General features: G+C 36.0%; 2 protein-coding genes across 2 annotated transcripts in view; one reads left to right on the forward strand and one right to left on the reverse strand.

Moving 5' to 3' along the window:
- The window catches only part of zranb3 (zinc finger, RAN-binding domain containing 3), a 58,422-nt gene extending 51,088 nt beyond the window's left edge, over positions 1-7,334 (reverse strand). Inside the window, exons 1-3 of the mRNA XM_082139940.1 lie at positions 7,293-7,334; positions 6,938-7,052; positions 6,640-6,794 (exon numbers count right to left, since the gene is read on the reverse strand). Of these exons, the coding sequence (XP_081996066.1) occupies positions 6,640-6,794; positions 6,938-6,940 (158 nt within the window). The 5' untranslated portion in view covers positions 6,941-7,052; positions 7,293-7,334. The remainder of the gene's footprint in view (positions 1-6,639; positions 6,795-6,937; positions 7,053-7,292) is intronic.
- Positions 7,335-8,148: 814 nt separating this feature from the next.
- r3hdm1 (R3H domain containing 1) overlaps positions 8,149-16,072 on the forward strand; it is a 37,150-nt gene continuing 29,226 nt past the window's right edge. Inside the window, exon 1 of the mRNA XM_082137544.1 lies at positions 8,149-8,272. The gene's annotated coding sequence lies outside the window, so the exon portion shown is untranslated. The remainder of the gene's footprint in view (positions 8,273-16,072) is intronic.

Below are 16,072 nucleotides of genomic sequence, written 5' to 3' on the forward strand. Positions count from 1 at the left end.
CACTGCTGGTTACTTTAGGTTTTCATCGTAATCTATTGCCATTGTTCAAATACTTCAAGACAAGGCAGTTAAAAGTGACACATTTCATTCGGATAAACACCTGACACAAAAAAAACATGGAAAAACGGTTTGTTTAGACACAATTTGTATGCAAACCAATTTGCAACCAACTTTACTTCTGAAATTCTGAGTTAAACTAGGACATTCCAATAATTAGTGGGGAAGAAGATAACGAGGTATGATCTGACATTAAACTTTGACATTAGTGAGAAACTAATACATAAAACGCTCAAAAAGAATGTGCCAACGTTAAGTCAACGTTAAATAAACCCTTGGAGCAAATATCAATTAACTGTTTCGGCGTCGGCGCTGCTCTCAAATTATCCACGTTAATGAGATTTTCTTTTAAGTCAGTCAAGTCTAATATGAAAAGTAAACAGTAACTAACCACCTTCATTTCCCACGGCAAAAAACATTAAATGAAAAGTGGCTAGTCATTGGAGATGACACACAGCCGTGTGGACGCCTGTCCTGATTCATTAGACTGTAGGTGGAGAGTCTCTGTACGGATAAAGTAATTACAGTTGAGGATTTCTGGGGTTATTGGCTGGAGTGGAGATTACATATTTAATTAGAGAGCAATTATCTGGGGCCATAATACGCATACTAACTGATTAGCGGGATCAAAGCGCTACACAAGGGGAAATTAATCGCTAAATTAGATTCAAGAACAAAAAACAAAGGACGAACCACACGCCCGTTCGGATAAAGTGATAGCTTCATAGAGGTGACTGATGTTGGCTTCATGGCTTGATGTCATAACTTCTAAGCTGCTTCTGTTATTAATAATGTCTAGATCCAACAGAGAACACAGGACACTGAACAGAGACATCCAAATGAATGAATTTTAATCTTTTGAATCCCTATTGAATCTTAACTTAAAGTGCCTCTGAGTGGAAAGTTACGTTTAGAATGATATACCATTCAAAAGTTTGGGGTCAGCAAGATATTATTTTATGGAAAGAAATGAATATTTGATTTATTGTTTATTCATACTTTTGAACTTTCTATTTATCACAGAATCCTGAAAAAATATTTCCACAAATATATTAAGCAGCACAACTGTTATAAGAAAAGTTTCTTGAGCATCAAATCAGCATATATTAGAATGATTTCTGAAGGATCATGTGACACTGAAGACGGGAGTAATGATGCAGAAAATTCAGCTTTGCCATCAAAGGAATATCAAATACTTTAAATAAAAAAATTATTTTTTTTTTTTAGCCAAAATATTACTGTATTGATCAAATAAATGCAGACTTGATGAGAAACTTAAACATTCAATAATACACTTTACTTTCCATAGACCTCTTTGACTTGATTGTCAAAAAGACATTATACATAACATTTAATTAAAAATGCAAGAGAATTAAAAGTAAAACTGGAAAAACTTCATCCGGAGTCGTATGACAACACAGCGATAATCATTTTATCCAATATTAGATTGCAAAACAACTTTGCATAAATATAATATCACAGATAATAACATGTGTTTGTATTTGTTGTATTCTAATAACCATTTTGTTATTGCCAAAGTGCACAAATAAGAATTTAAAATCGGTTGCAACATATCAATCACAAAAAAGCAATATTGTTCAATCTTTTCTATTGTTTGAAACGTCTACATTACATAATCTTTAACACGCTATTTTTACTGCATTGCAGTCACATAACTTCATCCAGATATTTTGAATTAATTTAATTTTGTATTTTTTGTATGTAAAAAAAAAAAAAAAGGAAGGTCAAGCTGAGCGAGCTGAATTATGGGATATGGTACTCACACCGTTTTCAGATCATCAAACCATCTAATATTAAACAAAGAGAATTAAAGTGAAGAAAATGATATTTATTTATTGAAGTGAGTTATCTATCAGCAGCTGGCACTGTGCGGAACCGTACCTGTCTAGTTAAAGAGGAAATTAGTGTCGGCCCACTGAATACAGTCAGACTTGATTACAGTCAATAAAAGCTTGTTTATTCTGCAGCCAGATGCACCAGACCCCTTAAAGGAAGAAAACACTTAGAATAATACCCTTACAATTATTAACGGTTTTCTTAACTTAAGGATCAGCAACAAACACATTACGCCAAATCCGTCAGTGTGGAAAGTGGGAAATTGTGTTCGAGTGTTTTCTAGAGCTGTTTGTTCAATAATACATTCAATAAAAGATGCATTATTTATGAGAGCTAAAAGAAAACAAAACATCTGCCTGTTTGTGGATGTAAAAATGCACAAAAACAAAAGGTTTTGGTTATCGACAAGTGCATAAAATGTTTTTTAGTTTTTTTTAAATGGCACAAAATAATTCTTATCAGCTTTGCTCATAAATATAATAGTCATCAGTTAATACATTTATATATATATTTTTAAAGGGATGTAAGAATAAAATTAAATATTCTAAAAATGTATATTTATTCGTTTGTTTAATAATATGTTGTAACGTTCATTTTTGAATACGTCCCAATTTGTGTACTTATGCACTGTTCTATGACGCACAAGTATAGATAGTGCGAGTAGTGGGTTCACACTGAAAATTCCAAAAATAAAAAGTGCACTTTAAAAACTCGGATGATGCACTAAATTAAGTGTGGAATGTTGGACAATTCATACACTCGAATCGACTATTACATACTGTTACATGTAAATTACATAGCGGGTGGGAGGGGCTATCAGATTCCAATGTTGAAAAAAAATTTCCAATGAAAAAATAACCTTACAAAAAATTCACACACTACACAGATGAGTACATAGAGTATGTTCATAGTGTACTGTATAGTGTGCCATTTGGGACAAAACTCTCAACTTTTAGTTTGTAACTCTTTGTTTCCTGTTTCCTTGGTTTCTAGAAAGTTCTCATTTGTTGTCATGGCAACTCACTGACTGATTGATTTGTTTCACCTGTTCCTTGCTTTAGCCTTTTGTTTCTCTGTACATTTAGCCCTCAGTTTCAGTTGATCTTGGACCGTTCTCGTCTTTGTTTACATTGATGTTTTAGCTGATTGTTATACTCCAGCGTTCTTACATTTACATTTTACATGTATTCATTTAGCAGACTCTTTTATCCAAAGCGACTTACAAATGAGAACATTAGAAGCAGTTAAACTAACAATAGGACAACAATATGCAAGTGCTATGACCCTTCCCAGTTTAATCTAACGCAGTACATGTATTTTTTTATTATAAATAGATATAGAATAGAAGAGAAAGCATTAGTATTAATGGATCAAGTGCTGCCGAAAAAGATGTGTCTTCAGCCGTTTCTTGAAAATAAAATATGATTATTTATGGAAGTTTAAAGATCAGCTGCCTGTTTGTGGATGTAAAAAAAAATGTTTTTGTAAAAATACACAAAAAACTTTTCAAGTTTTGGTTATCAATAAGTGCAGAAAATATATCAACAAAAAAAGACAATATAATGCTTATCTGCTTTGCTCATGAATATAATAATCATCAGTTAATAATTATTTTTATATTTAAAAAAAGTAAACAAATAAAACAAATAAACACCACACACTATTAAAACACAAATACATTTTTTATGAATTAGTTATTTTTATATTTTCTGTCATTTTTGTTAAAACTTTTGTTATTCTGAGATATATATATATATATATATATATATAAAATAACAGTTAATGTTTACTTTATTTTGAAATAGCAAAAAAAAAATTTCTATGGGTTTAGTTAATTATTATAATCCGGTCAGTAATTGGCTATGTTTTGTTCTCTCCCTTAAATAAAGCTATTGAACAAATTGAAAAAATAAATAAATCTGTAACTACATCCATCCCATCAGCCACTGTGACTCCTTTGGGATTCTGACATATCCGTCCCGCTGAATGTCTGCCTAATTAAGTGACTGACCCTGTCTGCACCAAACAGAACTCTATGTGTCCTGCCATCGATCCAGGACCCCTCTGCAGCGTAGACTAACTGACCCTGTCTGACCCAGAACATTGATTGACAGAACTGAAGTAAATTAGATTCTCACCTGCTTAAATCAGGCACAGGTTAAGAGATAGAATGACAGACAGACATAGAGTGAAATATAAAGAGAGCTGTTCTGTTTCTAGATACCAGATGCAACAATACCAAGTTTATAAGAAACACAGGGGTACAAAAGGTATACATACGCTGATGAGCCAAAACATTATGACCATCTGCCTAATATGCTGTTGGTCCTCTGCGTGCTGCCAAAACAGCGCCTCCCGCCGAGGCATGGACTCTACAAGAGCCCTGAAGTTGTCCTGTGGTTTCTGGCACCAAGACGTTAGCAGAATATCCTTCAAGTCCTGTAGGTTACGAAGTGGACCAAATTTGTTGGTCCATCACATCCCACAGACGCTCATTTGGATTGAGATCTGGGGAGTTTGGAGGCCAGGGCAACATCTTGAACTCTTCATCAAGTTCCTCAAACCATTCTTGAACAATGGGTGCTTCTCAATACTCAAATTGATGCTTCCTTGTTTCCTCAAGCCTGTGACCCGGAAACCGATTGAACTCAGCCATCTTGAAGGACATCCCAATTCTCTAATTGCACCGCGAGGAGGCGAGGAATGAGGAGCGAGGAAGCTTCACACACAGGTGTATTCTTCCCTTGCATCCTAAGGGGGTGGAGCTGAGACACGGGGAAAGGAAACAAGGATGCACTAATAAGACATGAGATGCACCCAATATGCATTATCCTGCTGAAAGAGGCCGCTTCCATCAGGAAACACCATTGTCATGAAGGGGTGTACCTGGTCTGCAACAACTTTAGGTAAACTTTAGATAAGTGGCACGTGTCAAATTTACGTCCACATGAATGGCCGGACCCAGGGTTGCCCAGAGCATCACACTCCCTTCCAGAGTGCATTTTGGTGCCATCACTTCCCCAGGTAAACGGTGCACACGTACATGGCCGTCCATGTGAAAAAGAAAACGGGACTCAACGGACCAGGCAAATTCTTCCACATGTCCAGTCCTGATGCTCACTTTGCCCATTGTAGGCGCTTTCGACACATTCCCCCCATAACCATCATTAAAATTGTGTGTGGCTTGTTCCACAGTAGGCCTTCTGTTGGCTCAGACTAATGAGCCTTGGGCGCCCAACACCCTGTCGCCGGTTTGTGGTTTGTCCCTCCTGGGACACTGTTGGTATTCTCACCACTGCCGACCGGGATCAACCCACAAGTCTTGCCGTTTCAGAGATCCTCTGACCCAGTTGCCTTGCCATAACAATTTTGCCCTTATCAAAGTCGCTCAGATATTTATTCCTGCCCATTTCTCCTGCATCCAACATGTTGATTCCGAGAACTGATTGTTTGTTTACTATCTAATCTACCCAGACCTTAATATGTGGCCTTGTTAGGAGATGATCAATAATATTCGCTGAAGCTGTGACTGATCATGATGTTTTGGCTCATCAGTGTAAATGTTATGATATTAGTGGTTAAGATTTTGAGAACAAAACACCTAAAATATCCAATTACTAAGCAAAAGAATTAATTTTGAAATAAAAATAAAAACATTTATCCTTCTGCTTCCTGACTTTCAAAAGTTATGATTTAATCTTGACCAAAATAATAGTCTTTGCAGTAATGATATTGAAGCAATAGACCATCTTTTCATGTCTTATCATAAATAAATTTGACAATTTATTTTTTTAGAAAGAAAACATATTATTTCAGTCCTTAAGCATCATAAACTATATATTGATTATTCCAAAATTCTTTGTTTATAAAGCCAATCAATTTTCAATTTTAAGTGGTGAACTGGAATTAAATATTAGTTCATTAATATTTATGAAAAATAATAATGTGGCTAAATTATTGAGATTATTGATTATTGTAGGAATTACCTATTTTTTTAAACTTGTTTTATTATTATTATTTATTTAGATTTATTTAATTATTTGATACATGAAAATATTTACACTACAGGTCAAAATTTTGGAATAATTGCGTTTTTAAAGGTTTTTTATATGCTCAACAAGGTTGCATTTCTTAATCATAAACACAGTAAAAGCAGTAATATTGTGAAATATTACTACAATTTAAAATAACTGTTTTGAATATAGTAAAAAAATTAAATTTTTTAAATAAATTCAGACATGGTGAGCAGAAAAATCGTAATTACTCCAAACTTTTGAACGCCAGTGCTCATGTACATGTTACGTGAATGTATGTGTATAATATATGTATGCGTTTGAGATTTGTCTTAACATTTCATTTATTTGTATCGAAATATGTACATTTATGTTAAAGGTATAGTGGAGGATGTTTTACTTCCTGGTGGGTAACCTATACTATTGGTCCTCCTAATTGTCAATCATTCTGGTGAATCAATCAAACTTTTCAAAAAGTGGAGAGGGCGGGTCTCTTATCTAAAATTTGGAAAGATCCTCCGCTATACCTTTAAATAAGTGCCACTCATTTCTAACGTGCAAGTTTATATCTTCTTTCACATGATTTGTTGTATATTGAAACACTTTGGAATAAAGAAAAGAACAGAATTGGACATAAAGATGCAAAAATGTGTTATGAGCAAAAACAAAACAAAAGGCATAGATGAATATATATAACAGAAAGTTAACTGACCGTCCATCCATTGATAGGGCAAAACAGACACCCTCTCTCTGGAAGGGCATCAGCTTTTCCTGCAGTTTCTGTGGAAGGAGTTGAAGTGCATCCTTGCCATGTAGGGAAACCCCTTCTGGACTTCTTTTGGCTTCACTTCTCATTGTTTTCATTCTCTGTATATTACAAATACATGCAGTCAGATTTATACAATTAAATGAGATGCATTGTGGTTTATAGATGACTAAATTACACACATTAAGAAAACCAAACAAATACATCATAATATAATACTGCAGCATTACTTTTTCACACTCACCATGAGACGATCATTTCGGAATTCCTACAGCCATGATTTGACATTTCGCGGCAATACAGCGAGTTGCGTCACAAAACACGCTGTGCGTCATATCCGCGCGACGAGTTGCAATTTGCTGGAAATTAAAGTATATAAATATCTGTAGTCAAAATAATGTTATTTTTGTTTTGTTACTGAAAATATTTTGGCATACAAGACATTTTACTGCCAACTAACGCTTAATTATGTGTGTCTGGCAACTTCAAATGTGTTTGTTTATAAAGTTAAGGTGTCTCGATGTTCTACTATTTTTTTAAACAGTCAAAAGTGCATTTTTAATCAAATAAAGTCAGTTTTAAGAGTAAATGTCTCTCACTGAGTTTCTTTCACCCTTCTGTGGATCTTAGAAATGTAAACAAAACCTAGAGCGGAGAACGGTAGAAACAAAGCAGTACTTCCGGGACGTGAGTACTGATCACCAATTGGTTAATCTCGTGTCACGTGGCATAAAGATTCATAAGGAAAAGTTTACACTTTCAATAAATTCAATAAGAAAAATAACCTATTTACTATTATTAATGTTTAGTTTATGAATTATGACATATTGAAATATTATTCACCTTTAGATTAAATTAAACAATTATATTGCATTATTAAAGTGTTTATAATAAAGATAATAGGAAAAATAAAAAGACAGATTTAAGATTTAAATAAAAATATTCAAAATGTATTTGCTTATATTATAATATTAAAATGTTCAATGTATATATAATAAACTTGTTTTAGTAATTTATTTACTTTCCATATTATTTGCATGTTATTTTTTATTTAAAAAACTATTCTTTTTGTTTTTTTATTAATGTGAAGTTCAATTAAATGTAAGCTCATATGTTGCTTTAAAGCTTTATATTTGTACTTATTAATTAAATAAATACACTGAATGAGAATCTTAAATCTTAAATTGTTTTTCTATAATAATTAGACTAATTATTTGGGGGTTTTGTTTTGTTTATAATGTTTTTTTTATCAATCTTTGAATTCTTGCAAACCTTTACTACATCTCAACTTAAAGTGGCTATAAACATATTGTATTTTTTTTTAATTATAATTTATAATTTATGATAAAAATAAAGATTTATTTCTTATTCAGTTGAATTCTTGAGCCACTCTGCGCCCTCTTTCGGTATATTCCTGCTACTTCACCGACTTGAATTGTATTTTCCCTTCCAGGTGTTTGAATATTGTGTCTTCAATGCCGCTGACAGACCGACAGCTTTGACTTCAGCCTTTAGCAGCCATTAGACTCATTATTTCTCTTCATTCCTTCAAATATTTATTCGTCTATCTATCTCACAGGTAAGCCTCAAGCATATTACCACCCTTAACCCTTTAATATCACGATTTTCGGTGTTATTCCTGTGAATTTGAATGATCTGGAAAAGCTATATGTGTGTTTAAACTCATTTAGCTTTACCATGTGTGCTAACACACCACAGTGTTTTAGTCTCCTTTTAATGATTTCAAAGCAAATATCCGCCTCAGATGACTGACAATGTGTCGTGTTCGTGTCAAAGAGTGTTTTTTAAACAGCCTGTGTGTTTTGCTCCTCGTATAATTATTTGAAGTAAATGTGATAAATGATCTTGTATATCAAGGGCCAAGGAGAGATCAGGCACATGAAGAGTAAATAAACATGCAGGTTTATAAATCACAGATATGGTCATGCTTTGATATGCTTTATTATTATTATTTCATAATAAAGTAGTGCTGATATGTTTTTGTAGCTTTAAGGTTTAGTTTATGAAGCTCTAGGCTTCATTCATAAGGGCCTTTGCAGGTGATTAAACCACCAGGAGGAGATGTGTCAAGACAATAAGTGTTTTTGTTATGAATTATTATTTTTTATTATGAAATGTTATTTTTTATGATTGACTCTTATCTAACCTCTTCATTTACACTGATTTTAGACTCCAATACAGTGTTTTTTGTTTTCTGTTCAGATTTCAAACATAGCAAATATAAATATTTTTTTCTGCAAATTTGGCCAAAATTACTGTAGATATTTTTTTGTAGTGCACTCATCATGCTGGAAAAGGAAATTCGAGCATGTTGCATTGTGGGATACAGTATCCCGAACAGTGTGCTTAGTTGTGTATTTCATGTTTTTAGGCAAATGTAGTAGATGATCCTGGTATTCAGTGCATACTATCCACAGTATACGTACTATATAATGCTATGGTACAATGCTATTTGAAATGTTTTTATACCTAATCTCAATATTGGCTCTTCAATTTGAACACTTAAAAAAAAAAGACAAGCTAAACAGTATAGATTTAAATATAACTAAATTAGTACTAAATAAGGGCTGTCAATCGATTAAAAATTTTAATCGCGATTAATCGCATGATTGTCATGAGTTAACTCGCGATTAATCACATTTAATCGCACTTTTTTTTTTATTTGTTCTAAATGTACCTTAAATTAATACTTTTCAAGTTTGTAATACTCTAATCAACGTGGGCATGGATAAATATAGATGCTTTATGCAAATGTATGTTTATTATTGAAACCATAGTCAACATAGAGCATAAGGACGAGACATGTTTCAAAGGTCATAGATGTTTTTCAGAGAACTTGTTCATGTCTATTAGACACATGTAGAAAGAACAAAAAAAATGCCAGGTTACCATTACTTCTCTTTCTTTGTACTGAGCAATTTACTAACACAAACATGTTTAGATTTTTGCATGACAGGGCAGCTCTTCTGAAAATGCTAAATGTACATTTATTATTTATTATTACATTGTAGTTTGTCTCTCTCTGTGCCCATTTTGATGAATCTAAATTCTCAATAAAACTGTTTTCATTGGTATATTTTACTGTTTCTGTTGTCAAACAACGGAATGAATTTGAAATGGTGACTGAAACGCGACCCATTAAGAAATAACCAGCTCTCCCTTCCAAGATGTTAAGTTAATCTGCACAACAATTCTGATAATCGAGCCGTCGTCTGGTGAAATCAAATTCACATAAGATAAAGACAATATCTGTGCTCTGATTTCGGCTATACTTGTAAAATTAGTGAAGCAACATAATATCTGTGCTTAACTGAATTAAAGCGCTGCTCCTCCGCGCGAGACGCAGAGAGAGAGAGAGAGAGAGAGAGAGAGAGAGAGAGAGGTGCGCGCGCGTGCTGAGACAGCAGTACCGGCGGTACCGGTAGATTCTCAGAAACTAAATAAGGTTTGGGCGCTTTGTTGAAGGAAAAAAAATCGCTAAAGGCGTCTGCAATGTCGCTAAGTTGGCAACACTGTGTATCTCCATTTCTCCAACTAGAGGTTGGGCCACGGGTCAAACAGAAAATAGGCTACGCGCTGCGTTAATCGCACGTTAAAAAAATTAGTGCCGTTAATATGATTTTGCGTTAACGCGTTAACTTTGACAGCCCTAAAATAGATACTAATTATTGGTATCGGGTGAAATTTCTAGATTGTTGCGTGCCAAATTCACATCTACTATTTAAATGTTAAAATTCGCTGAATAATTAATTGTAAATATTTCTTTATAGTAAAATGTATCTGATTTTGGGCTGCTTTGGGCTGGGGGGGGGGTTTGGTGTCACTTAGTAAATGGCCTACTTTGTCATATAAGGCGTCAAGTCTAGTGAGCTCCCTATCTAGACAGCTTTTATTTGGTGTCATAAGTAGTGAGCTGCTTTCCTAGTCTACATTTTGGGTTGCACAGGTTTGCACATTAACCCTAGATAGCTGCTTACTTGCTTTTTTTTATTTCGTTTTTCATTACTAAATTTTATTGAATAATTGTAAATATTTTTTTAGGATGAAAAAAGTTAATTTGGTTAGTCACCAGATGCTTTTTGATCCTTGCAGATTCTGATTAGGGCTGCAAGATATTGGGAAAAACTGGCATTGCGCAATTTTCATATATATATATATATATATATATACATACACAGTATATTGCGACATGAAAACATTTTCACCAGATGCCTTGAATAGCTCTATTTGGAAAGAATGAATTGATGATTCGGGTGATTTTGTAGGTGAGTGAATCTGCATAGAAAATTAAATTACAACAAATTACAAGCATCAGATGAATATAATAGAGCAAAGGTTTAATTATTAGGTTAGGTTTTTCAGGTAAGTCTAACAGTATTCAGGTACAGAAATTGAATAATCAAATGTAAAATAACACTGTATAAGTCTCGACTGTATACATTTAATTAAATTAATCATTGTTAAAGCTACAAAAGTGATTTTCTCTTTGTATTTTGTTATTTGATTAACATTAATGACACGGACATCAGCAGGTTTATTAGGCTGCTGTCACTTTAAGACCGAATGCACGGATCCGATATAATGATACGCATCCGTTTTCTTTCTCAATTGTGTACGTTTTAGTAAGCCAAACTGTGTTTATGAGGATACACACCGAGACTGGCATCAGCAGGTTTATTAGGCTGCTGTCACTTTAAGACCGAATGCACAGATCCAATATAATGATACGCATCCGTTTTCTTTCTCAATTGTGTACGTTTTTACAAGGATACACACCGAGACTGGTATTTTAACTTGGCATGTATGTGTCCGTTCACGCTCAACTAGAGGTGGAAGAGAACGGAATTCGGTGTTCACGTAATGTTACAAAATAAGTTCTCTTTCTTGCGCTCAATTTGGCTTAAAATCACTTAAATATTTAAACTGACTGAACCTAAAACCAATGCAAATAATATTTCACTCTATGATGGTTAAACTTCGAAAATGATGTGCGTTTCAAAATGTGTTGCCCGGTCCGTACATATCACAGATCAATGATCGTCTTGACATCGCACATCCTGTGATGTGACATATAGCGGATGCGCACATCGCAATATCAATGCTAAAACAATTTATCGTGCAGCCCTAATTCAGATCAATTACAGTGACAACTCAAGGTCACATCAGTGATATCACAGATATTATAATCTGCAGCATTTTGCATTTCAAATCCAGATCTTTGACCATATTCCAGCAGCCAAACAATATAACCTGTATCTGGTACATGAACTTAATTTTTCTTGTAAAGCGCTGACATGATGCATAGTCTTGCGCTGGGGTTCTTTTTGACCTTGCGATTGTTCAGCTGTTATTTTATTTATATATATTTTTAAACACTCATGCGGTGTATTGTTAGGCGTCCTGGTTTCCTGTGCCGCCGGCCTGTTTCTGTCACGCCGAATATTAATGTTCGTGCACGAGAGGCGCTGCGGTAAGGAATGATCCACGAGCTCCTGTTCGTACAAGCTCATCTGCATCACCACAGGAGAATTCTCACCTGCGCGCCCCTCGCCCCCCTTTCACCTGAGCATCACTTCATTCTGCAGCACCGCATTCATTATAGACAATGAGATGACTTTTATTTAATGACTTTTTACCTAGTAGCTGCTTGGTGGACTGCCATTTGGGTTAAGAAATTAAACTAGTGCTGTGAAATGCAGTTGAACTGGTGTCCAAGGGAAATCAATATCAATTTGTTAAATTTTTCTGTCATTGTGAACATTACCTGTTCACCATATGTGCCCTGTTCAACCATTAAGTTCTGTGAATTTAAAGCCGGCCATTTGTGTTGAGGAGTATCCACTGTATCCTTACTGTTTACATATAGTAATATGTAGTTGAATTGGTGTCCAAAAGACACCATAATCCCTTTTATTAAGTATTTAGCAAAATATTAGTTATAGTTTTGAATGCTACCTTTTCACCCTGTGCGCCCTGTTCACCCAAAAAGTAGTGTGAATGTAGAGCCAGATTTTAATGAGAGTACAGTGATGTGTGTGGAGTGAACAGTTATATGCTGTTATACAGTTGAATTGTTCCAGAATAGGCCTCACCATGCTCACCAGGTTTTTAGCAAATGCCAGTTTTTGTTTTGAATGTTACCTTTTCACCCTGTGTGCCCTGTTCACCCAAAAAGTAGTGAATGAAGAGCCAAGACTTTGTTAATGAGAGTACAGTCATATAAAGTTGAATTGATGCCCAAAAGAGGCTATAACCACCTTGTTAATGAGAGCAGAGTTTTTTATATAGTTCAGTTGATGCCCGAAATAGGCTAAAATCAACTTGATTCGTTTTTTGGCGAAATATTAGTTTTTACCCGTTCACCCTCTGCACCCTGTTCACCCAATAAGTAATGTGACTCTAGAGCAGGACCACTTTGTTATGTTTTTCGGGTAAGATTTCTTATCGCCTTGAGAGGGTCTTGCATCCAGATTTCCACAAAACTCTCGCCGACTCATTTTTCTCTGAAGCATCCCGGTCTCAGAGCTGTCCAGAGGTGTCAACTAGACCAGAGAAATGACCGTTGTGACTGGTCACCTTTAAATGTCAACACGTTTTCTCATTCTGTTCTTACATGGCTGGAAAAGCCAGCGGACAGCAGACCTTCTCTCTTCCCTACGTATTAACGAGAATAATGGCTAGTTTGGTGAATTATGGCGCTGTGGTATTTTGGGGCGCTACAGAGTTATTGACCTGTTCTATCTTTCGGTAATCAGTGTGGAGCTGGACATTTCTCCCTAATGAGATAATATCGGATACAAATTACTACTGTGCTACCTCTCGCTGTCTCCGCTGCTTCAGTAATCCATATCTTTTTCATTTATTCTTGTTGTTTTGCATAGGTAATGTTTTTTTTTTTTTTTGGTCAAGATAGCCCAGAAGAACGCTAACTACCCCTGCCCCCAACATGCTTATTAGAAGGTGTCTGCAAATCCCGACCCTTATCCTGAGGCTATTCCCACCGTTCTTGCAGACACCATCAGGGGGAAAGCAGAATAAACGCGGCTGTCACATTTCCTCCGCAGGCTAACGGCATCTTGGGCTACAATTAGCCAGCAGTGCCAGTCCTCCCCCCTCTGGTCTTTTGTTATGCAAATGAGAGGCATGTAATGCAGCGTTTAGCTGGAATTTTTGCAGATTTTCTCTTTCACTGAAAGGAGACGCTTGGTGAATGGGGAGTTTTACTTTAACTTGACTGGCTTTGTGCAACTGTCAGTTCGACTTTTATTCCTTTTTTTTACACGCGCAAACGGCGGTACTTGTTGTCACAGTCAGTCACCATCATCACCATTATGATTGTTTGTTAATTTGTAGTGTTGTCTGGATATATTGTTTTGTCTGGATGCATGTTTGGTTTGAATTGTCTTAGTAGACTGCATCAAGCCTAGTGAGCTACCTACCTTGATGACATTCTGGGCATCGAACATGTTGGCCTTCCTTTCTAGACAGAGTTTTTAATCATTAAACAAGAAAGCCAACTACCATGGCAGATTTTTTTGCCAGCATACTTTGTCAACTCCCTACCTAGACAGCATTTTTAGACCTCAAACCTAGTGAGCTGCCTAGCTAGACAACATGTCTGGCATTAGCCCCAGTGAGCTTCCCATCTAGACAGATACTTTGTGAACTGCCTAAGTAGACTCAAATTTGGGCATAAATCCTAGTTACATTTTGGGGGGTAAAACCTGCTGACCTCCCCATCTAGACAGCATTTTTGAGTGTCAAACCTTGTAAATTGCCTACCTAGACAGTGTTTATGGGCATTTTACCTAGTTATCTCCTTATCTAGACAGCATTTTTGGTGATCAAACCTTGTGAACTCCCAATCCAGACAGCATTTTTGCCCATCAAAGCTAGTGAGCCCCCTACATAAATGGCATTTATGAGCATTTTACCTGGTTATCTCCCTATCTAGACAACATTTTTGGGGATCAAACCTAGTTATCTCCCAATCTAGACAACATTTTTGGGGATCAAACCTAGTGAGCTCCCAATCTAGACAGCATTTTTGGCCATCAAAGCTACTGAGCCCCCTACATAAATGGCATTTATGAGCATTTTACCTGGTTATCTCCCTATCTAGACAACATTTTTGGGGATCAAACCTAGTTATCTCCCAATCTAGACAACATTTTTGGGGATCAAACCTAGTGAGCTCCCAATCTAGACAGCATTTTTGGCCATCAAAGCTACTGAGCCCCCTACATAAATGGCATTTATGAGCATTTTACCTAGTTATCTCCCTATCTAGAACATTTTTGGGGATCAAACCTAGTGAGCTCCCAATCGAGACAGCATTTTTGAGTGTCAAACCTTGTAAATTGCCTACCTAGACAGTGTTTATGGGCATTTTACCTAGTTATCTCCTTATCTAGACAGCATTTTTTTGTGATCAAACCTAGTGAACTCCCAATCCAGACAGCATTTTCGGCCATCAAAGCTAGTGAGCCCCCCTACATAAATGGCATTTATGAGCATTTCACCTAGTTATCTCCCTATCTAGACAACATTTTTGGCCATCAAACTTATTAAACTCACAATCTAGACAGCAGGTTTGGCCATCAAAGCTACTGAGCCCCCTACATAAACGACATTTATGGACATTTTACCTAGTTAGCTCCCTATCTAGACAGTATTTTGGGGCATAAAAGCTAATGAGCCACAACCCATACATAATTTATGGGCATTTTACCTGGTTACCTCCCTATCTAGACAGCATTTTTGGACATCAAACCTAGCGTGCTCCCTGTCTAGATAGCAATTTTGGTGTCATCCCCAATAAGCTGCCTACAGAATGAAATTTGGGCATCAAACCTGAGACAGCATGTTTGGGCATAGACAGCATTTTGTTAGTTGTCTGGAAATTGTTTAGTCTGAAAGCTTGTTTGTTTGACTGTAGTTAACCTTTCGTTCATATTCAAAGCCATTTTTTTTTTACCTGCCCTTTGCTTTTGGGGCGACTTTTCAACAGTAACACGTAACTCGCTTTCTGTGACCCACTTTTCTCTATGACCTCATGTCCCTGCGTCAGTCAGCAATGGAAAGGGCGCTTGCTTGTTAAACGGGGCGTCTACCTAACCACCCTCTACCCCTACCTAACCATCAGGTATTATTTTTTCCCGCAAAAATGTGCACGGAAATGTGGAGATTTGAGGCACAAGGGGACATCACTTTAAGTAGGGCGTGTGTGCGACTGCGGCACTGAGTTCGATGGGTAGCTTACATGCACCCTTTGCAACCGAATAAGGTGGATTTGCAGTGCTGGCGTGCTCCTACCCTGACAGACTGTCCCACAGTGGCACTTCGCCACAGTTGGTCG

Source organism: Leuciscus leuciscus (genome assembly GCF_965113295.1).
Source record: "Leuciscus leuciscus genome assembly, chromosome: 15".
Lineage (NCBI taxonomy): Eukaryota > Metazoa > Chordata > Actinopteri > Cypriniformes > Leuciscidae > Leuciscus > Leuciscus leuciscus.